At 37.2% G+C, this 23,559-nt stretch overlaps 2 protein-coding genes across 2 annotated transcripts in view; one reads left to right on the top strand and one right to left on the bottom strand.

Annotated features, from left to right (window-relative positions):
- The window catches only part of fam184aa (family with sequence similarity 184 member Aa), a 36,478-nt gene extending 26,125 nt beyond the window's left edge, over window positions 1-10,353 (top strand). Inside the window, exons 13-17 of the mRNA XM_065252969.2 lie at window positions 1,967-2,151; window positions 3,118-3,264; window positions 5,036-5,153; window positions 5,329-5,433; window positions 9,937-10,353. Of these exons, the coding sequence (XP_065109041.1) occupies window positions 1,967-2,151; window positions 3,118-3,264; window positions 5,036-5,153; window positions 5,329-5,433; window positions 9,937-9,945 (564 nt within the window). The 3' untranslated portion in view covers window positions 9,946-10,353. The remainder of the gene's footprint in view (window positions 1-1,966; window positions 2,152-3,117; window positions 3,265-5,035; window positions 5,154-5,328; window positions 5,434-9,936) is intronic.
- A 344-nt stretch (window positions 10,354-10,697) lies between these two features.
- Window positions 10,698-14,823, bottom strand: pln2 (phospholamban 2). The gene is made up of 2 exons (XM_065252972.2): window positions 14,692-14,823; window positions 10,698-11,409 (listed from the first exon to the last, which is right to left on the bottom strand). The coding sequence occupies exon 2, from the start codon at window positions 11,312-11,314 to the stop codon at window positions 11,156-11,158; it is 159 nt and encodes a 52-aa protein (XP_065109044.1). The 5' UTR covers window positions 11,315-11,409; window positions 14,692-14,823; the 3' UTR covers window positions 10,698-11,155.
- Between the last annotated feature and the right edge of the window lie 8,736 nt (window positions 14,824-23,559).

Here is a 23,559-nt window from a genome sequence, read left to right on the forward strand (position 1 = left end):
CAGACGGACAGATGGGCAGACAGACAGACAGACAGACAGGCCAACAGACAGATGCATGGATGAACAGACAGAAAGGCGGACAGACCAACAGACAGACGGATACATGGATGCATAGATGGACAGACAGATAAACAGATAGATAGACAGACAGATAGATAGATGCATGGATGGACAGATAGATAAACAGACAGACAGACAGACAGATAGATGCATGGATGGACAGACAGATGAACAGATAGATAGATAGACAGACAGACAGATAGATGCATGGATGGGCAGACAGATGAGCAGATAGATAAACGGACGGATGGATGGACAGACAGACGGATACATCGACAGACAGATGAACAGACAGACAGACAGACAGACAGACGGATAGATGGATAGATAGATGGATAGATAGATGGATGCATGATGGACTGACAGATGAACAGATAGATAAACAGACGGACGGATGGGCAGACAGACAGACAGGCCAACAGACAGATGCATGGATGAACAGACAGAAAGACGGACAGACCAACAGACAGACGGATACATGGATGCATAGATGGACAGACAGATGACCAGACAGATGAACAGACAGACGGATACATGGATGCATGGATGGACAGACAGATGAACAGATAGATAGATGGATGGATTTACAGACAGATGAACAGATAGATAAACAGATAGATGCATGGTTGGACAGACAGATAAATGGATAGATTAACAGACAGGCAGATGAGCAGATAGACATACAGACAGACAGAGACATGGATGGACAGACAAATGAATATATAGGTAGACATCCAGTCAGACAGACAGATAGATGCATGAATGACAGACAGATAAACGGATAGATTAACAGACAGACAGATGAGCAGATAGATAGACATACAGACAGATAGATGCATGGATAGACAGACAAATGAACGGATTGATAGACAGACTGATGAACGGATAAATAGACATACAGACAGATAGATGCATGTATGGACAGACAGACAGACAGACAGATGTAGATACAGGAGTCTCTATAATACTGTATGGTAAGTCTGTGGAATTTTCCACAAGTACTATCAGCAGAATAACTAGAACACCACAATCCCACATTGGATTTGTATCCATAATGTTTCAGGGTGAAAGCCAGGGCCAGCTGTCTTTCTGGATTTATTAAAGATAAAACCAAATGATACATTGCTTCTCTTGGCTTCAAGACGAGGTTGTGGTTTCTGAGAATAGAGCGGCATGAATTCTACTGAGAAGCAGTGGCCATGATAAAATGTCTCTAGGCTAAGCTGCACTTTACATGAATGTGAAGAATAACCGCAATGAATAAAGGATGAGGATAGGGAGTTCTGAATTATGGCAGGACTCTGGTCACAATCCTTTCCCATTCTCATATTTGATTTATAATCCTTCTCTTTTCTCTCAGTCTCATGTTTGTCTCACTAAAGTTAATACCCCTTCACGACTCAATATTGTATAATATGACCTATATACACTGGGCCAAAACCACAGGTTTAAAAAAAACTTGCAATGCTTTTTTCAAGCAAATAATTCCTGAGTGATTAAAGTACTTTATTAAAGTCCCTGCGAACCAGAAGTCGCAACTGACTGTACTTCGGTGTTGAGACGTATTTACACGTAAAACCAAAATAGCAGCAGACTGACAGTTGTAGTGGGCGGAGTTAACAGATGCTCCCGCCCAAGCCGTCTACTGTAGCTGACATCCGATCGCCACAAGAGGGCGAGACTACATTTTCAGATTTTGATTGAAGTTTATGAGGGCACATACATTTTTTTTAAATATTGACATACACAAATAAATTCTTTATAATAAACACTGCAATATAACTTAAAAAAAGTTTCAGTTTTGATTTCAAAGGGACTTTAAAATCATGTTCATCTTTTCAGGCGTAAAGGGCATAGTTGGACACATCTGAAGTTTCGAGCTGTTTTCTTTGTTTGATGCCTTCAGGAAGAAGACCTCCTGGCACGTATTTCAGACTTGGAGCAGGAGGTGAACTGCAGGAAGAACCGGATCGCTGATCTGGACCATGAAATCCACTCTCTCAATGAGACCATCAGCACTCTGACAAAAGAGCTGGAGATTAAAGGAAAAGAAGTTCTGAGGATCCGCAGTGAGGCCAACCTACAGATCAGGTTCTTGCTCTCTAAATGCTGGGTCCTTGCACCTGTTACATGAGACAATTATGAGGATTTATTGATTTATTGTACAAATTAAATTACACTTGAAATGGTGATAATATAATATAAAAAAGTAATTAATTTTAATTTATTGTTATTTTATTATTATTATTATTATTATTATTAAATGGCTTGACAAGTAAAGTTTTCAGTCTTGTGGTAATGAAATCAGTTTATCTCAGGGCATGTTTCCTATCCTTGTGAATATTACTGAAAGGATAATAATAGACAGAAGTACGAAATTGCAAGTAAAGGTTATTGTATAAACTGTGAAAATTACAGTCATCACATTTTCTGTTTTCTCATTTTATTCAGGCAAGAACATCAAAACATCTAATGCGTGTGTAGAATAATGTTTTCGCAATCTATTATAATATAGAGTACAGAGATTTAAAGGTCAGTCTAGCTGAACCAGATGCTTAATTTAATATAAGAAGAAGGCACATGTTTCCCACGCAGCCTCGGCTACAATCTTCTTATCTTACCAAATAAAAACCTCAAGGTCAGAGAAGGCGTCTCCAGATAGTGCTTTATTAGACCTCCTGTCTATTTGTCTCAAAAAACATCCTTCATCGTGAAGTGCTTTAATATGTATTCCTACAGAGAGTTTTCAACTTTTTACCAGTTGCCAAATTTAGGGGGCACATTCAACTGTTTTTAGAAGCATTCAAAACATACAGTTTGGAACTTACGCTAAAAAAGTTTTTATGACGTCCCCCCACTCATCAAATTTCCTGTCCAATCAAATGCTCTCTAGACACTGAAGCTCTGCCTGAAATCACACACATGTTTGTTTGCCCCAGATCCAGGTTAAGACATATTTGAATGAAACTGCAGTTTGTTGTCTTTTTGCTCTAAATATATCTAAAAAAATTGATTGCCCTTCATTCTCCAAATCTAAACTAATAATTTTTTTGGCAGGGCTCATGAACAGGATCTTTCTAAGCGACTGGAGAGAGAGATTGAAGATTTGAATGCGTCCCACAACAGAGAGACCCAGATCATGCTTTCAGATTTTAACAAAGCTCAAGAGTTGTTAAAAGACAAGATCTCCGCTCTACAGATTTTGTGAGTATGTTATCTCAACTGCGGTTAAGCGAATGGCAATGTCACTTTATTTCCTTCAGAATCATTTTTTAATTACAAACAATTCATATTATCTCTGTTTCAAACCATGCTGTCTATGCTGTCAGGGCCCTGTTTTAACGATCCAAGCGCATGGTCTAAAGTGCATGGCGCAAGTGCATTTAGGGCGTCTCTGAATTCACTTTTGTTAGTTTAACGACAGGAAAATGGTCTGTGCGCCTGGCACACAGTCTAAAAGGATTGTTTCTATTCTCTTAATGAGTAATGGGGGTGTTTTGGGCGTAACGTTCAATAAAACAATGAGAGTCTCATCTCTCATCACCTTTAACTCTTTCACCGCCATTGACGAGATATCTCGTCAATCAAGAGAAAACGCTTCCCCGCCAATGACGAGATTTTCCGTCTTTCCACAATACCGCTATTATCCACTAGGTGGCGCCCTTCCGCAACTTTTTAAACCCGGAAGTATTGCCCTATGGCAAGCGGCTGCATGTCCGTGTCTGTTTTAAAGATCGCTCTGAATGGGATCTCTATGAAAAGTCCGTCACAAAAATGGAATTATCTCTGCTTTTTGCTCAAAATGTGGTGTTTTTGCAGAAACCTACCCATATTCAAAAGCTGATTACAAAAGAACCACTGAAGGTAGGATAAAACTTTTTTTGGTTTTTTTTGAAAGGAGAGGGTTTGTTCTTTCATTTGGTATATTGTATGTTTATATATTTAAAGAAGAACATTTTCTGGAAGGCATTAAACTTTGGTGAAAATCGTGAAAAACGCTGGCGCTGGCTGGCAACTTTAAAAAAAACGCTGGCGGTGAAAGAGTTAAAAGCCAGTTGCGCTTGCCCCAAGGTGGATTACCTATTTGCATGGCGGAGTTTGTAAGCGTAAGAACTGTAAGCAGAGAAAGAAGACCACCAGTTTAAGACTGATGTTAAAAAAACTGGTTTGTTTTATTTATTGAAATGTTATTTTTGTAATTAAAGCTTTGGTTCTCTTCAGTTATTTCAGTAATGGAGTCATAGGTAAAATAAGCAGTGTTTTAATTGATGATAAAGTATGATGCATGATTACTGTAATCACAAAATGTTTTTTGCAAGTAAAAATACTTTATTTGTAACAAATAGATAAAGAATTTACAAACAAGTAGAGAGGCATTTCAGCACTAATATTAAAATATTATAAAAATAGTAAAAAAATATAAAAATATTACTTTAAAATGGTTCTCCCCGACCATATCTAAACAAAAGTCATCATATTCAATAAATCCGTGGGGTAGCATTAAAAAAATGAAATAAATGCAATATTAGCAAAAAAAATCTGCTTACCAGGCTACAGGTGAAGCAGCACTTCACATTTTCTAAAGTCCTGTAAACTATCCTAATTTATGTCCAAGATACTTAATAATAATCTTTTACATTTTATCCATGCATGTAAAAAGCAAATGTGCATTGTCGTCCCGTTTATAGGCGCATATTAATAATGCGCTCTTAAAATAACAAAAACAATATTGCGCCATTGGCTTTAGCCTTTAGACCAGGTTTTAGTTGGTCAATGGTGTAGTCTATTTTAGTAGGTTGTCACGTGGCGACGTACGATGTACTATAGTGAGTATTCATGAGACTACATTCTTATCCAATAAGAAGACGTTCAGTTCGAACAAGGGACCTTGTTGCTGTCAGGGAACAGTGCTATGTCATGTATTAACAATGTTAATAAGCTGTTTGATTATAAATATATGCATCTGGTTGAGCAGGCTGGAAGGAACGGAGGAGAAGTTCAGGAACAGAGAGAGCAGACCAGAAGATCTCCAGGTGATCGCTGACCTCCGAGAAATGGTGACTGAAAGAGAGTCTCTGGTGAAGAAGCTTGTGGTAAGCCTTTAGAGTAAAAAACGTCACGCTACAGCACTAATCCCGATTTGTGTTTTAGATGTGCTTCATTTTTGTGTAGTCCCAAAGCATTACACATGTTCAGACCAAAGTCAATGTCAGTTGATTTTGTTTCTGCACAGGGTCTTTCGCTCTGACTGTGCCTTCTTTGTTTCAGGATGACAAGAAGTTTTATCAGCTGGAGTTGGTGAATCGAGAGCCTGGCTTCAACAAAGTGTTCAACACCAATCCTAATGTTGGGGTCATAAACCCCCTCATAAAGGTTAGAGAGTAACAGCTACACCCATCAGAGGATTTATCTGCTGTCAGCAAACATGATTACATAGTAAACGGCGCACAAATCTTTTTAAGCGCTACATCTAGAAAGTTCATGGAGTTCAGCGTAAAATGAATTATTAAGGAATTCTTCAAAGGTTTTGTGTTACTAATGTATTTTATAAAGGTACCACTGGCATGGGAGGTTCTGCAACTATTGTCTGTAATACTCTTTCCTAAGTTTAACTTTTGCTTCCTGATGCATAACTTCTGTTTGTGGCCATTGTTCGTCTTTTATATTCATGTTCTGCCATACATGAACTTTAACCATGCCTTTCACATTATAAGCTCTGCTCCAAAACCTAAAGACCCACCATGCTTATTGCTTACTACTGCCACAAGTATTGGATTGAATAATTTTTATATATCCTTTAGGATTTAAAAAAATATGAATATACACTCACCTAAAGGATCATTAGGAACACCATACTATTACTGTGTTTGACCCCCTTTCGCCTTCAGAACTGCCTTAATTCTACGTGGCATTGATTCAACAACGTGCTGAAAGCATTCTTTAGAAATGTTGGCCCATATTGATAGGATAGCATCTTGCAGTTGATGGATATTTGGGGGATGCACATCCAGGGCACGAAGCTCCCGTTCCACCACATTCCAAAGATGCTCTATTGGGTTGAGATCTGGTGACTGTGGGGGCCATTTTAGTACAGTGAACTCATTGTCATGTTCAAGAAACCAATTTGAAAAGATTCGAGCTTTGTGACATGGTGCATTATCCTGCTGGAAGTAGCCATCAGAGGATGGGTACATGGTGGTCATAAAGAGATGGACATGGTCAGAAACAATGCTCAGGTAGGCCGTGGCATTTAAACAATGCCCAATTGGCACTAAGGGCCTAAAGTGTGCCAAGAAAACATCCCCCACACCATTACACCACCAGCCTGTACAGTGGTAACAAGGCATGATGGATCCATGTTCTTATTCTGTTTACGCCAAATTCTGACTCTTACCATCTGAATGTCTCAACAGAAATCGAGACTCATCAGACCAAGACACATTTTTCCAGTCTTTAACTATCCAATTTTGGTGAGCTTGTGCAAATTGTAGCCTCTTTTTCCTGTTTGATGAGTGGTACCCTGTTGTAGCCCATCCACCTCAAGGTTGTGTGTGTTGTGACTTCACAAATGCTTTGCTGCATACCTCGGTTGTAACGAGTGGTTATTTCAGTCAAAGTTGCTCTTCTATCAGCTTGAATCAGTCGGCCCATTCTCCTCTGATCTCTAGCATCAACAAGGCATTTTCGCTCACAGGACTGCCGCATACTGGATGTTTTTCCCATTTCACATCATTCTTTGTAAACCTTAGAAATGGTTGTGCGTGAAAATCCCGGTAACTGAGCAGATTGTGAAATACCTGGTACCAACAACCATGCAACACTCAAAATTGCTTAAATCACCTTTCTGTCCCATTCTGACATTCAGTTTGGAGTTCAGGAGATTGTCTTGACCAGGTCCACACCCCTAAATGCACTGAAGCAACTGCCATGTGATTGGTTGATTAGATAATTGCATAAATGAGAAATTGAACAGATGTTCCTAATAATCCTTTAGGTGAGTGTATATATCTTAGGTTGTCCACCATCTTGGAATAATTTTTGCAATGCATTCTGGAAATGATACAATGCCTTAATATTAAGCGGTGGCATTTTAACATTACTTTTTAAAGCACCTCATTAGTTAGGTTTGTAACAGAGCTGTAATCTGTCATTTCTATTCCCTGTCCACATTCATGATGGTGTCAGTAGCCTTGTCATTGTTAACTCTACGGTTCGCCGTCACTTTCCACCTCCCACGATTCCTTTCTGTGTGTGTCCTTTTTAATGTAGCATAAGAGTAGAAAACCTGCGAACAGCTCTCCGAACCTAAGTGTTGTCGCGGTGGAAGGGACGGCAGGCAGGTCCGTTCCGCCCTCCTGCCTAGAGTCTTTCCCCATCTCCCCCATTCACCACCCTGAGCTCAGGTCTAGCAAAGCTCAACCCCCTCCGACCCCTCCGCCTCAGGCCGACTCCGCTCGGAGGTGAGATGCGCCTCGTCGTTTGACGTTCTTGTCTTTACATAACGTAAGAGAGACATGCTTTAACCACAGAACTGTCTGCCATTGGTTGGATCACACGGTCTCAGTCCTGTGCTGCGGTCGCTGAAGAACCGTCAGTCTGTCTGTTGATTGGACGTTTTGATGCGAGAACACAGCCATGTGTGTCCACAGTGAATTGTGGGTATGCTTGTCTCACCTTTCAGCACATCGTGTGGTGAACGGCTCACAGCGAAATGTATGTTTTTTTTAATATGCATGTTAAGTCATGCATATTAATATATTGTTTAATATCCACTGTGTGTGTGTGTGGTTTGTGTACAAAAGTCGATTGAATAATCACAAAACTGCACCGTTGAGACTGATGCTCATGAAAAAAGGACTGAAATATCACAAACTGTGTGTGATCACACAATGGCATTGGAATGCCAAAGCAAGCATGCCGTCAATCTCATGACATCATCATCATCACATATAGCTTTGCCTTCATGAACGTGTGGCCCCGCCCATTAGCTGTACTCCATCTTTCATTTTTCATGCATAGTATGTTGTTTTTGTGGTTTTATTCAAATGATCCCTGGTAGTCCTGATAACATTTCCAAATGTAAAGCAGGCACTGGGACTTACCGCACAAAGCTTCAAGCTCGGAGATAATGTTTGACAGCTCTGGCAGTGCCACATATTTTATTTATTATTTAAAGGATATACTAGTTCAGCATGACTGCTTTGTGCCTGTGGTTGATTTTAATGCTTTAAGGAAAGGCAGCTTTCCATGTGTCCTGCCATAGTTATTCTTGCGGTCACAAAAGCCAAACGATACCTGATTTTAAAAATGCCTATATTAGGGAAATAATGTAATTAAATTGTATACACTGATACCAAAATGTGTTTGGACACTTACTGTATGCAACACATGTATAAATGTCTTTGCATTAGAAAAATCTGCATATTAAAGGGACACTCCACTTTTTTTGAAAATATACTAATTTTCCAGCTCCCCTAGAGTTAAACAATTGATTCTTACCGTTTTGGAATCCATTCAGCTTATCTCCAGGTCTGGCGCTAGCACTTTTAGCATAGCTTAGCATAATTCATTGAATCTGATTAGACCATTAGCATCACACTAAAAAATAGAGTTTCAATATTTTCCCTATTTAAAACTTGACTCTTCTGTAGTTATATCGTTTACTTAGGCCAACGGAAAATTAAAAGTTTGCGATTTTCTAGGCAGATATGGCTAGGAACTATACTCTCATTCTGGCGTAATAATCAAGAACTTTGCTGCCATAACATGGCTGCAGCAGGCGCAATGATATTACGCAGTGCCCTGAAATAGTCCCCTGAAATTGAAAGTTACTAAGGGGACTATTTTCGGCTGATTATGATTATTACGTCAGAATGAGAGTATAGTTTCTAGCCATATCAGCCTAAAAAAAATCGCAATTTTAATTTTCCGTCGGCCTTAGTAAAGATATAAATACAGAAGAGTCAAGGTTTAAATAGTAAAAATATCAAAACTCTTTGGTTATTTTTTAGCGCAATGCTAATGGTATAATCAGATTCAATGGATTATGCTAAGCTATGCTAAAAGTGGTACCGCCAGACCCGGAGATCGGCTGAATGGATTCCAAAACGGTAAAAATCAAATGTTTAACTCTAGGGGAGCTGGAAAATAAGCATATTTTCAAAAAAAGTGGAGTGTCTCTTTAAACCAAATGATATACAAGCACAATGTTAGACTTTTTTATTTTTATTAAGTTATTTTCCCAGTGGCTTTTTAACAATCTCAGCCTGGACCACATCATAAGGGTCAATAATAATAATAATAATAATGAGCTTTCCATTGATATGTGGTTTGTTAGCATAGGACAATATTTGACCAAGATCCAACATTTTAAAATTCTGGAATCGAGGGTGCAAAAAAATCAAAATATTGAGAAAATCGCCTCTAGGGTTGTCCAAATGAAGTCTTCGCAAACCATATTACTGATAATAAATACATTTTTTATATATATGTACGGTATAAAATATATCCATTTTACTTTTATGCATTTGGCAGATTTGTGCAACTTGCAGTGCATTCAAGTTATGTTATTTGAAATAATAGTTTATGCATCAATTTAGTAATATTATCGATGTTTTATCTTTTAAAAATGTATTATTCTCTTGCATAAATATCTTTATTTTAAACTAACTTGGCATTACTATTTTGTTACTATTTTAATGGAATTACCTTAATGTACATTTAAGTATTCCATAAGTGTCCAAATACCTTTTGGTGTCTACTGTGTGTGTAATGCAGAAAAAGTAGCAATGTGTTAAGTGTTCACTTTATGTTGATGTCCTTGTATTGATGCTGTAGTGTAACTGGTTATGTTTAAATTTTGTGTGTCCTGTGCAGCCCTCTTGAGTCTGAGGACGCAACCGTAGCACCGACGGAAGAGGACCCACAAGAGCTATTTTCACAATACTTCTCCTTTTAAATTTTTCAAGAAACAACCTTAAGAGCATGTACTGTAAAACAGCAGTTTTCAATAGTTCATTCGTCTGTCCTCGATATTTCACTGTGATTTTTCTTATTTTACTCTTTTGATATAGGCATTTATTCGATATGAGATGCACATTCATTTCATATACTGTAATATTAATATATATGTCCTTTCTGGATGGACTGAAACTGTTGGAACACCAATGTCTTGCCAGTTTTGAAAATAAATTGCACAAACACGTGTACATTTGTATTATATTGTCTGTTATAAACGATACCTTGCAAAAGAGCAATTTGCTACACATTAAAGTTGCTCGCATAATCAGTGAAGCTGTCTTTGCTCCATTACATCCATTGACACGTGTCCAAAATAATGAGTCTTTGAAAACCCAGCTAAAGTCTTTATTAATTTGATGCTCCAAATCTTTAGACTTTAGCCTGGATATTAGGCCTTAAATTGTATTTATCTTCTAAGCATTAACTCAAAGCCACTGTGATATCTGTTCTCCGCTGTGTCCATCCATTTGTAGCAATATGAGCATTATAATATTTATATAATAAGTCATGCCATCGGATGCTGATCGTATACCAGTGGGCTGAAAATGTCGTTATCATAAAATGACTTGAACATGTTCGTATCTCACTACTTTTGTTTAAAACATTTAGTCAGATCATAAAACAAACATTGTCTTTATTGGTTTTCCAGATTTAAAAATATCTGTATAATCTCTATATCATTCTCTCTGTCCATTAAGAAGTGTACAACAAGAGACATTGATGTGTTAAATGTACAAGCTACAGTAGTTTACACCACATGCTTTTTTTCTCGGTGAATTATGTATGATTTCTGAGGCTGGCTTATTAATTTGCATTTCAACACAGCAATTACAAGAAAAAATGTTTTGGGCATCAGTGCGAAAGACATGTCTGTCTGCTTTTGGAAAACCGAGTTATAGTAACTCAGAGGTCAAATATAGCCTTTAGTAGGAAAAACGCAACAAACATAAAATCAGTGCAATCATTTTCAGAAAACTGACACGTGTTGCATCATCATTAGGAACTTCAGTGCCCTAAAACTGTCCAAGATCTTGCCCAGTTCATCTTCTGATTGGCCGGTTGTCATCTTTTGGTGTTACATCAGCAAGACGATAATGTAGATGAGCAGGAGGCAGATGAGGATGAGGGAGAAGTTGATGATGAGATCTTGCAAGTTGCGCTTGGCTTGCGGATTCACTTCAATATTGGACGCCCTCCGAATCGCTGACCGTGTCATGTGCTGCACCCTTTCCATCCTGATGGGTTCCAAGAGGTGAAAGTCAAGACTGAGGACACGGGTGAGCAGAGTCGATGGATTTCAGGAGATGGTGCTTTTGTATTGTAGTTGTGCTTCGTGGGAAATTAAAGAGAAATTATTTTAAAACAAATTGTTTCAAGAAACAGTATTAATAGAAAATTTGATTTGTGGCTCAGTTTTTTTAACCTTTTCATTTATAAAGTCTAATAGTATAGTTGATATATTTTAAAAGCTATTTTTATGCATTCAGAGTGTGCTGTTGCAACCAAATATCCGCTACCAAATAAATATTGTCCTTGTTTTTAAGCATCTGGTAGATGACTTGTAATGACTTTTTGTTTACTGTTGTCTTTAGTTTAAGAATTTAGCCATCCCATTGCATTTATGTTTAAATTTATGCATTTGTCAGAATCTTAAGAAGACCATAAGATATATAGGTTCATACAGTGCACTTCCACTTGAGCAATAGCAGGAAACTGCAGGATCTCTTAAACCTAAATAATATTAAAACCTAATTTCTAATTTTAAGAAATTAAAGGGATAGTTCAGCCAAAAATGCTATTAAACCCATGATTTACTCACCCCCAAGCTGTCCGAGTTGCATATGTCCATCGTTTTTCAGACAAACACATTTTCGGATATTTTAGAAAATGTTTTAGATCTTTCAGTTGATTAAATGTAATGTTACGGGGTCCACGACCTTCAAGTCCAAAAAAAGTGGGTCCATCCTTCACAAATTAAATCCAAACGGCTCCAGGATGATAAACAAAGGTCTTCTGAGGGTAATCCGCGTGGTGGTGTTATAGAAATATCCATATTTAAAACTTTATTAACGAAAATAAATACCTTCCGGTAGCGCCGCCATCTTAGTCGCTTCCGCATTCAGGATGAGAGCTTACGCAGCCTACGGAGGCTACTCTGCTGCTGCTCTGTGCCCCCGCCCTGACTAAGAAAAGTGCGTACACTACGCTAATACTCTCTCCTGAATACAGAGGAGTCTAAGATGGCGGCGCTACCGGAAGGTAGTTATTTACGTTAATAAAGTTTTAAATATCCGAAAATATGTTTGTCTGAAAAACGATGGACATATGCAATTTGGACAGCTTGGGGGTGAGTAAATCATGGGTTTAATATCATTTTTGGCCAAATTATCCCTTTAATCTTTTTACTTCATTCTGCTTAAAAACGCTCAAGATGTGTTTTGTGCGAAGGGAGGTCACACTAAACACAGACAATGCCTAAAGAAGACATTTAGTCCTGAACAATTTTTTTTGTACAAATTTTGTTTGTATCTTAATAGAATAGATTGAAAAATAAATATGGATGGACATTAAAACTTCTAAAACAACAAGGTGATGGTGGCCTAAGACTTTTGCACAGTACTAATTAAAAAGACCAAATTGCTTTAAGGTTTAAACAGTGCAAGGTATTTATTTTGTATTCATATGTGCATTATAGGTTAAAATTATATATATTTAAATAAATATATAAATGTATTTATTTATTTATTTGATCATGGTACAGATCTGAGCTTATTTTACTAACCTCAAATTTTATTTAGCAGTTTTTTGTTATTTATTCTAAATATTTAAGATAATTATTTCTTATTTATTTAATTTTTCTTGCAGATTCGTATATCTCAGTAATGTTGTAGTGTGTGGCTCTCAGATTTTTATTATTTGTCATACTCCTAACCGGTCTATAGTACTTTAGTTATAAGCTTTGAATGAAATGCACTCATAACAGCCAATGAACTGTCTCCACTTTATGTACGCAGTTATTCTGCAATTCAGTAAGGTTGTAATTGTTAACATCACTTAATGCATTAGCTAACATGAACTCACAATGAAAAATATTTCTACAGCATTTATTCATCTTTGTTCATGTTCATTTTAGTATTAACATTAACAAAGATTAATAAATGTTCAAAATTATATTGCTCATTGTTAGTTCATGTTAGCTAATGCGTTATTAATGTTAACAAATACGGCCATATGGTATTGCTCTTGCTTTGCTTTGCTTTATTATCTGGCTTCACAGTACCACAACAAATAACATAAAAAAGTACTTCAATCTTTATTGTGAGTCCCTCTACACCATCTTCTTCTTTATATACTTTAAATTATGTTGCATTCAATTATTGATTGTTGCAAAATTGTCTTGGAGATGCTTGTTTTATTTTAACTGATGCTGATATGTATTGACAATATTTCCAGAAGGACATGGTTCAATATCAACACCCTCTGATTTGTTCTGGGAGCGACATATTAATCAAGATAATTGAGCATTAAAGAGACAAGGCTCCAGAGAACTGTAGAAGTTCACTATATCATATTAATGATAGTGTGACTGGTTATGCTTTGCCTAGGATTCCTAGAACTATCATTGAATTACCAAGACAATGAAAGTGGATAGCAAACACATGTCCAAAAAAATGGTTGAAGAATTTCAGTGAACGACTTCATTTTGATCAAACCTATAGACTTACACAGAACAGATATAAATTTTATATCAAAAGGTTTTACACTATAGAAATGATTTGTTGTTCCCTGGTTGCCTTAAATGTTTGAGGTAATTTGAATCAAAAATATTATTTCAGAAAAGTTTTGTAAAAATTGTTGTGTCAACTCATATTTTTAACTTGAATTAACTCAAAATTTTAGTCAACCGGGTAACTTACTTTTGTAAGGTGAAGCAACTTTTTTACATGGATATCTTTTATGATACTTTATTTATTAAGTTGCTCCAGATACTTTGCGAAAATAACTTTGGATAAACAAACATCAGCCAGAATGATAAAAATATCACAGCGAAAGTCAGACTGGGCAGTGTGTCACCAAATAATGCCCTTAATCCCAGTTTAAAGTCTCTAAAACCAGTACTTATGAAGGATCCACTGTTGTGATCCAGTGACGTTTGAAACTGCTAAGCTTTATGTAAACACAAGCGTCTGTGATGTTTTGAAGTTAAATAAAAGACTTGCCTTTTATTCAGCTTCAAAAGCCTGAGCAAAAAGAATGTGCAATGTTTGTACAGTAATAAAAATTGTAAACGATACACACAGACACAAGTATTGTATGTTATCAGTTCACTCATTTGCATAGAAACAAATTTTCTGAGTGTGATATTTCAGTTCAGCATGCAAATGAGCTTTTTGGAGGACAGCACATCCTCTGTGTATGTTGTGTTGTGTATTTTATTTCTCTGTGTATTTTATTTTTCTGATGTAAACCAAACGCAATGTCTAGCAATAGAAAAGATCGTTTGACTATTAAATAAATAAGTCGATTAAATGATTAAGTTAACTATAATTGTAATCCACATTACTGTGATGGTTCTGTTCAGGCATGGTTAACAAAAATGTAATGTCTTACCTGTAAAAAAAAACGCCAGGCAGATCCAAGCAGTCCTTTCAAACGTGAGGCACAAAGTGAACCAGGAAAATGCTGGATGTAGCTAACAAAAACTCTTGTTGTCTCTTACAACATGCTACAAAGTTTATAGGAGGGACTGAAAGGGGTGGAGAGACCTAACAGGATGACTACAGTAGATATAGAGGGAAACACGTCCCTAAGAGGACAAGCCTGTTTGTATACTTTCAGTCCAGTGTTTGTTTTGATGACATTAATACAGTTATCTCTCCAAACGCCAGTTTACACTAAATACAAAGTGAAGAAGTGATACAGCTGGAATAGATTTTGTAATGAAAGCAATGCAAATGTAATAAAACCATCTATTGACTGAAAATAGAATTTATTTGTCGTCATGCACACAAGAGTAGCCTACTTTTAACATTATCAGATGCACGCGCATTGCCGCGGTTACGCGTCTGACCTAAGGTTAACTTCCGGTCTGTGCTTGTTTTTTGGTCTGGATAGTGACTAAACTGATCTCTGGAAAAACTACAGGTTGAAAAATAAATGTTTTGGTTTCCAAAACTCGAAGGGAGACAGTCGCGCTTTACGGCAGACCTTCAATCCAATCAGAGCCAGCTTTGCTGCAGTAGGCTAAATTATTTACGACACTGGTAATGGACAATTCCGCTCCCAACCTGTAGGGGGAGCAGAGAGCAAAAACTCTTTAGTGTTGCTTTAAAGGACACACCCAAAACGGCATATTTTTGTTTGTACCTACAAAGTGTCAATTTTAACATGTTATAAAAAGTTATCTATCTGGTATTTTTTAGCTAAAACTTCACATGTGTACTCTGGGGACACCAAAGATTTATTTTACATCTTAAAAGAGTCTTGTGACATGGCACCTTTAAGTATTTGTAGCTAATATTGTATAGACGGTTTCATCAGACGCACGTGTATTGTTGCTTTTACGAGCCTAAGACAAACGTCCGATCTGTATTTATTTATTGGTCTGACTACTAGCTAAAGTGACTTCTGGAACAAATACATTGTGGAAAATAAATATTTCGGTTTCCAAAAAATTAGGGGAGACGGTTAGCATGGATCACCGATGTGCGGATTTGGCAAACAGGCAAGATGTTTTAATTTATTTGTGTCCATGGCATGAAATTCAGCTTTTTTATGTGCTATGTCTTTCATGCCACGACCACGAAAAACTATTTATAGAAATGTGTGCAAGTGACACAAAAAAGACATTCGTGCTCAAGGCATGTAAAAAGCAGAATTTCGTGCCATGGACACAAATAAACTCATCAAATTTTTCGTGACTATAACACGACTTTCCGTAAGATCACGTTGGACGGTTTCATCAGATGCACGTGTGTTGTCGTCGTTACGCGCCTGAACCGAACTTCTGGTCTGTATTTATTTATCGGTCTGACTACTAGCTAAACTGATTTCTGGGACAAATACCGAAATATAATTCAATGTTTTGGTTTACTGAAGCGAGCATGGATCGCAATGTTTGGCAGCCAGGCAAGATTTCAAGGACCTGTAGCTAACATTGTATATGCATTAATTTTACACAGTAACGTTAGCCCAGTATGGTGGTTGATACGCTTCAGCTTGGATTTGAATTACTGTAAGGTCAATTACTACTGGTTATATATTTCGCTTGTTTTTAAAAATAATCTACTTTAGATGGGCTCTGTTGTTTTTGGTTCTATGCGGAGGTCTACCGGAAGTCAAGTTTGGTCTACAAAAGCAGTTTGTTTGCGTTGTTGCTGCTGAAACTGTCTATACAAAATGCATTTGAAAATTGATGATTGCTCTACCAAGGATTTCTTCATAGGACAACAGGGCGTTGCGGAGACTCCTTTGTGTTAAAAAGCTTTGCAAGCTTTGGACGACCTAAACTGAGCACTGATAAACATTTCAAAAGCCCACCGCTCTCTTATCTAACAGCCAGGGATGGGTACAGGGATCGACTTTGCTGCTTTTGGCATTACTCCATATCTCCTGCTGTTCACCAGCTATGTGAATGCACATGACTCCACAGTATAAACCATGCAGCTATTTCTAAAATAAATGTACAGAATTGAATGAGAAGATGACGAAGTGCAATGATGTGTTACCAGACAGGGATGAAACGGATGCTGTGTGGCTTTCTTTCATCTTTTACTGTGCGCTGCAATATAAAGCTCGGACCACCTTCAGCGGACTGTTTAGATTTAATGGGGCTCAATGGGTGCTAGCAGAGCCATGGGTTTGAATCCTGGGAAATGCACATGCTTATAAAAACTATAGTTTGAATGCACTTTCAGTCACTTTTGATAAAAATGTTGTAAATAATATTTGCTTTCGCTTTCACTATAAATAAAGAAATAATAAGAGGTTATGCGGTGTTAGGAATGGACTCTAGGGCAGGTGAGAAATCATATGCTAATTCATTCATTGTTCTTATTCTCGCTCCGTCTGTGTTTTGTCATTGCAGAGAGCACAACACAATGGTGTCACTTCCAGTGAAGATGCAGAGGACCCTGTCAACACCTCATGGTTATGGTGGATGGATGGCTCCAACAGAAATGTCAGGGCAAAGAAGGTGCTGCTTTTCCACAGGATAAGGAGAGGATCCCGCATGTCTGACACATAGAAATGACATTCTGTAAAGGTGCCGTTTGATGCATCATGGCGAGAGAGAGCAACTGATAATCTTAGGAGTATTGGTTATTTAAGGCGGTTCACGTATATGGCCTGGACGTGTTAGCCATTAAGATGCACAAATGCAAATTTATTAAAGGAAAACATCATCGTCTTTCAATATTTTACTATGTTTTTACCTCAACTTAGACGAATTAAAACATACCTATGTTTTATCAATATGTGCACTTAATCGTTGTACAGCGCGTCCATTTAGCCTAGCACCATTCATTCATTAGGAAGGAATTTAGAAGACACCAAACACTTCCACGTTTTCCCTATTTAAAGACTGTTACATTACACGAGTAAGTATGGTGGCACAAAATAAAAGTTTTGTTTGGAGCCATAGGAATTAATGGGGCTAGGCTAAACGCTAACACATTCACGAAGCGCTGTACAAAGACTAAAAGTGCACGCATTGAAAAAAGATAGGTATGTATTAATTCATCTAAGTTGAGGTAAGTAGCCTACATAGTAAAATATTGAAAAACGGTGGTGTTTTCCTTTACACCATAACCTGGTTATATAAAGTTGTGTATAGGTTTTTTATATAACATCATGAAGCATATAATAAGGCATTGTTTTTATCCTGCAATTCTGATTTCAGAATAGACCTGCAAGTCCTTTTGGGGGGCAGTTTCACTATTTAAACCTTCATCCTGTGGTGACATTGTAAATGAATTTGGAGTTAAGGGGTGATATAATATGCAGTGAACATGCAGAAGGCTTGTACCAATAGATGAATTATTACCAAGAGTTTTAGGGAGAGTCGCAAATAACCAGATAGATTAACACCCCATCAGCTGTAGAGAGATGCTTTCCACAAGCTTTGTAAATTAAAAGCACTTTACAGGGATTTAGTGTGATGGGCTAAGAAGAATGCCTTGAACTATTTTTAAACCCACATTCACAACAGGCCTTATTTGGAAACCGATATACAAATCAACCGGCTGTGGTATTTTATGAGAAAAACACTTTTCTCCTCTATGTACAATATACTAATCATAAACAGACCAAGGGCACCATTTACTTCCATAGTATTATTTTTTTATTTACTACTATGGAAGTCAGTGGTGCCCCAGATCTGTTTTTGACAAACATTCTTCAAAATATCTTCCTTGTGTTAAAGCAACACTATCTAGTTTCCATGTAAAAATGACTTAAAGCTCCCCCATGTGGTTGAAAAGCACAACAGTGCCTGGTATCAGACACTCTTTTGCAGGCAGGGGGAGGGGCGGGGCTGTGTTTCTTACCCTCCACCACCACTTTCAGAGTGTGCTTGTAGTAGCTAGGAGGCTGCTCAGGTTGCAGCAACAGTACAATTTGTCCAGTTAAAAGTTGTTCTATCACTGAAATAATTTAAGAGACATTATTTAAAGGTAAAAAACTACATAGTGTTGCTTTAAGCAAAACGAAGAAATGTATACAGGTTTGGAACAACATGAGGATAAGTTAATGATGACCGAATGTTTTTGGTGACACTCCTTTTTTTTTAAAATATGCTCATTTTCCAGCTACCCTAGAGTAAAACTTTATTTAGATTTTTACAGTTTTGGAATCCATTCAGCTGATCTCCAGGTCTGGCGGTACCACTTTTAGCTTAGCTTAGCATAATCCTTTGAATCTGATTAGACCATTAGCATCGTGCTAAAAATAACCAAAGCGTTTGGATATGTTTCCTATTTAAAACTTTACTCTTCTGTAGTTACATCGTGTACTAAGACCGACAGAAAATTAATAGTTGTGATTTTATGGCCGATATGGCTAGGAACTATACTCTCATTCTGCCGTAATAATCAAAGACTTTGCTGCAGTAACATGGCTACAGGAGGCGCAATGATATTACGCAGTGCCCGAAAAAAGTCCCCTTAGTTACTTTCAATAGGAGGGGACTATTTCCAGGCACTGCGTATTAAAAAAGTGAAGTGTCCCTTTAAGCAAATTCAACTAGTTTTTAAAGTTATAACAACTCATCATTAAACAAATCTGTGAATAATAAAACAAAGTTAGTTTAAATGAATTGCACAGCAAATTGTTTAACTTACACTGTAATATTTATACTTACATTTTTTTGTTTGTTGAATCAACTGAGATTTACAAGTCATGTCAACTTATTTTACATTACTTATTTAAACTATTAATTATCCTGACGAGTTGCTACAACTTATAAAATATAGTTGAAAAAAGTTATAACAACTCACCTGTAGTTATAACAACTCATCTCTAGTCAATATAAATAATAGTAAGTTGAAATGACTTGTAAATCTGAGTTGATTCAACAAAAAAATAAAGGCAGCAAAGAATTTTTTACAGTGTAAGAATTTTAAGTCAAGAACAATTTTATAGGAGACCAACTATTTATCACATATTTATACAAATGTTTATGCCCATTTAATGATCTAGCTAAGGACTTTGAATAATGTACAGGTCAGCCTTTTGCTCTATGAAATTATAATACCACATTCATCGAGGAGCCTCATCCCTCATAGTTTTGCTAGGGATTTTCTTGGACCTCTGATCAGAGTCAAATAGGATCTCCCAGAATAAACTTCCTTTGTTCCTACAAATCCTCTGCAGTCTAAATAAAACTCGAGTGGCAGTCTTTGCGTAGTTGTGGCGGGCTGGTCCTGAGAGAATACCACGACCAAACTTTCACCGCTGCGTGTCCCAGAGCCATCCACACACTGCGGTTCTTACGTATTCCAGCAGGTGTGAGGGATTTTCAAATATTTGTGAAACGATGAGAATACTTTCTTCCCGATTCACAGTTAGAAAATGATCTCATGAGTTACTGAGCAAAACAACTTCTATAGACGGTCTTGTTCTTGCATAACATTTTATGGGTTTTTTTGTCTCTGCTGACAACAATGAAAGAGAACAGCAAGTATTTGGGGTATGTTGCCTAGTGTACACTCTTAAAATTAAGGTGTTATTTCAACGAAATCCAACGGTAAACAAACAAACAAACAAAATTAAAAATTCCAACAGTATGAGCAGTTCTAATGTGTACAGGTAAACTATTCCACAAATTAGGTGCCACCACTGAAAAAAGGCTCAGTCACCTTTTTTTAAATCTGGTTCTTGGTACATTGAGAAGCACTTGATTGGAAGACCTCAGTGCTTTAACAGGAGTGTGGACATTTAAAAGCTCTGAAAAATAAACAGGCACCAACCCATTTAAAATCTTTAAAAAAAACAATAAAATCTTAAAATCAATCCTGCCGCGGACGGGAAGCCAATGTAGTGAAGCTAAGACCGGGGTTATGTGATCATACTTTGTAGTCCCAGTTAAAAGCCGAGCTGCTGCATTCTGGACTAACTGCAAAGGTTCGGAGAGACGACCGATCCAAACCAACGCTCAAAGAGTTACAGTTGTCTAGTCTAGATGTTATAAGAGCATGAATTACGCTTTTCAAACACCTTGCGCAGCAGGTAGGGCTTTACTTTAGCCAGCCTCAATTGAAAGAAACATGGCTTTTACAACAGAACTAATCTGTTTATCAACTGAAAAGCACTGTCAAAAATTACACAGAGATTCCTGCTTAATGGACGAAAATACAAACCTAAATCACCAAGTGCATCTACACAGGCACTTAAATCTCCAAGACGACCAAACACAACAATCTCAGTCTTATTTTCGTTTAGACAAAGAAAGTTCTGATCCAGCCAAATGTTTAAATCTCTCATGCAATTTAATAATGACTGATACAAAGAGAACAACATAGGACCCAGTACTGACCCCTGCGGAACACCACAGATAAGAAAGGCAACAGATGATGAAAATTCATCAATGTGAGCAGAAACATTTCTGTCTGTTTGACTATTGTTCTTTGAGGAACTAAAAAAGGTTCTTCTAAGGCATCAATGTGAAAAACTTTTTGTAGCCCATTTTGTAGCAGCAGGTGATAATGAAGGTCTACATGTCCTCTATGGTATAGCTTACTTTTTGTCTAAGGTACAGAATGCCCTCCCATGCTAATGTATATATATGACCCTTGAATGTAAAGCCGTTTTAAAGAGTATGAAGTGAGTGTTGATGAATAGAATGGTATAGGGATTTGTCTTGTCACTATTTAATCCAGAATATTTATTAACTGAGACGCTGTTGTTGTTCTGTCTTAGACACATACATTTTCATACCAGAGTGGAGACGACTTGACTGCAAATGTGAAAGGAACATGAATGGGACTTTGAATAATATAAAAATGGTCACAGTTGTATTTGTACATTGTCACAAAAAAAGGTCCCTAGCTGTCACTGGGGTGATACCCTTTCAAAAAGTACATCTTAAGAGTTCATATTAGAACCTCTGAGATATCAAAGTGTGCATATTATTACCTCTTAGGTGCATATTGGTACCATGCATTTACATATCTGTACCTAAATGGTTCATATTAAAATATTATTTTTTAAATTTTTTAAAGTACTGCTCCAGTGACAGCTAGGGACCTTCTTTTGACCATTTCTTACTATCTACAATATACAGTGTGCAGCATGCAGAAACCTTACTGGATGTTGACCAATAGCATCCATAAGTCATCATTATAGGGTCCCAAATACTAAGGAGAGGAACAATTAAATGCATTAACTGTAACTCTTAATACACACGTGCTGTGCTCTATTCATCTGTGTGATATTTTAGTCTTGGCGAAGTTACAACTTGGATGAAGACAGTGGAAAACATTTCTGTTATTTATAAGGTCTGATTAAAGGGTGAGACCTTCTCATGTGATAGTGTAAACACATAAACAAGTACATCTGGTTCATTGTCACACCACAGGGTCAATTAGAAAGGACTTTGCGGGTTTAAAACGTGGCCTCTTTATCAACAGGACATGTAGCTTACTGGTTCACACTGGTAATTAGACACATGTTGTTTATCCTTCTCCCCGTGGAGCTCCACATTATTTGCATGCAGGAGACATTCATTAAATGACAAAACGCAAATGATTAAAACCGCTATCTATCGTATAATCGAAATTAAGCAAGCAATGACCCTCTGCAAATGTCAGTTTTATTTTTGGGGTTATGTAAGCAAATGCTGTGTAAACATGCAGCATTTGGGCTTTGGTTATGTTCTGTGACATTAAGGCCTAAACATGTAACGCACATTCAATAGAAAAGAGATCAGAAGGCCCATCTTTTATTTTATAAAGTCCGTGTAAAATCATTTCAGAGAATTGTTTTTATGTGAGAAAAAATGGCATCTGCGCCTAATGTCTGTATTGTATGCCCGGTGCGTAACTCCAAGATAAATGAGTATAATGGTAGAAAAGAGACCGCACTCAGAGACTGAATCAAATACAAAAACTGTATTAAAATACTGAATAGTGTTCACAGGCCATAACAAACACAAGGACAAACGTTTCGGGCTTAGCCCATCATCAGTGTCACAACTTCGAAAAAAAAGATAATTGTTTTTAAACACATTCTAAAATTATGTAAATAAACCATTCAGTACTAAAAAGAAAGCTGGAATGATCTCTTTTATTCTGGACGACAAGGGCAGTGACTGTTACATAAAGCGTATTTTACAGTATTAACAGAGCCGATTCGCCCTATACGCAGGCTACGCGAGCTGCGTAGGGCCCTGCACCACTAGGGGGCCACCTTGTTCTTTACTTCATGCAGCGCTGCATAGACAAGCTGGCCGCGGGAGCTATTCGAAATTATAACAAGCAGTCTGAACTCCCGCTACTTTAATTACAGTTGTCAGTCCATCTATGCAGCTCCGCATGCAGTTAACGCGCCTATCAACATGCATCTTCATTCGAAAATTAGAGCTATCCGCACGGAGCAGGACAGACAAGCGCCATGAAGGTGAAGTAAAAAGATTAAGAACACAAAATTCCTATTTAGTCTTGACTAACCATGCAATGGTCCAAATCCTTTCAATTTTAGTCCAGTGTGTTTTGTTAGAAATGCTTGTACACATAAATAATCAAAATCTTTCATACGTGTTAAAAAAATAAAACACATTAATTCATGCAAGATGTTGTGTGACTCCTGTTAGCATTTTAAAACAATGCACATTAGGTCTAATGTTTGAATATTTAGAGAATGATTTATGTATTTTGGTGTGTTTATCTGTGGAGTCTGATCATGCCTTAGTTTTGAAACAAATTGGAAAATCTGTTGAGTTATTTGTTGTAGTTTATCTGACAGCTATTTTGGTTTTATTTTATT

This window comes from Paramisgurnus dabryanus, chromosome 17, assembly GCF_030506205.2.
Source record: "Paramisgurnus dabryanus chromosome 17, PD_genome_1.1, whole genome shotgun sequence".
Taxonomy (NCBI): domain Eukaryota; kingdom Metazoa; phylum Chordata; class Actinopteri; order Cypriniformes; family Cobitidae; genus Paramisgurnus; species Paramisgurnus dabryanus.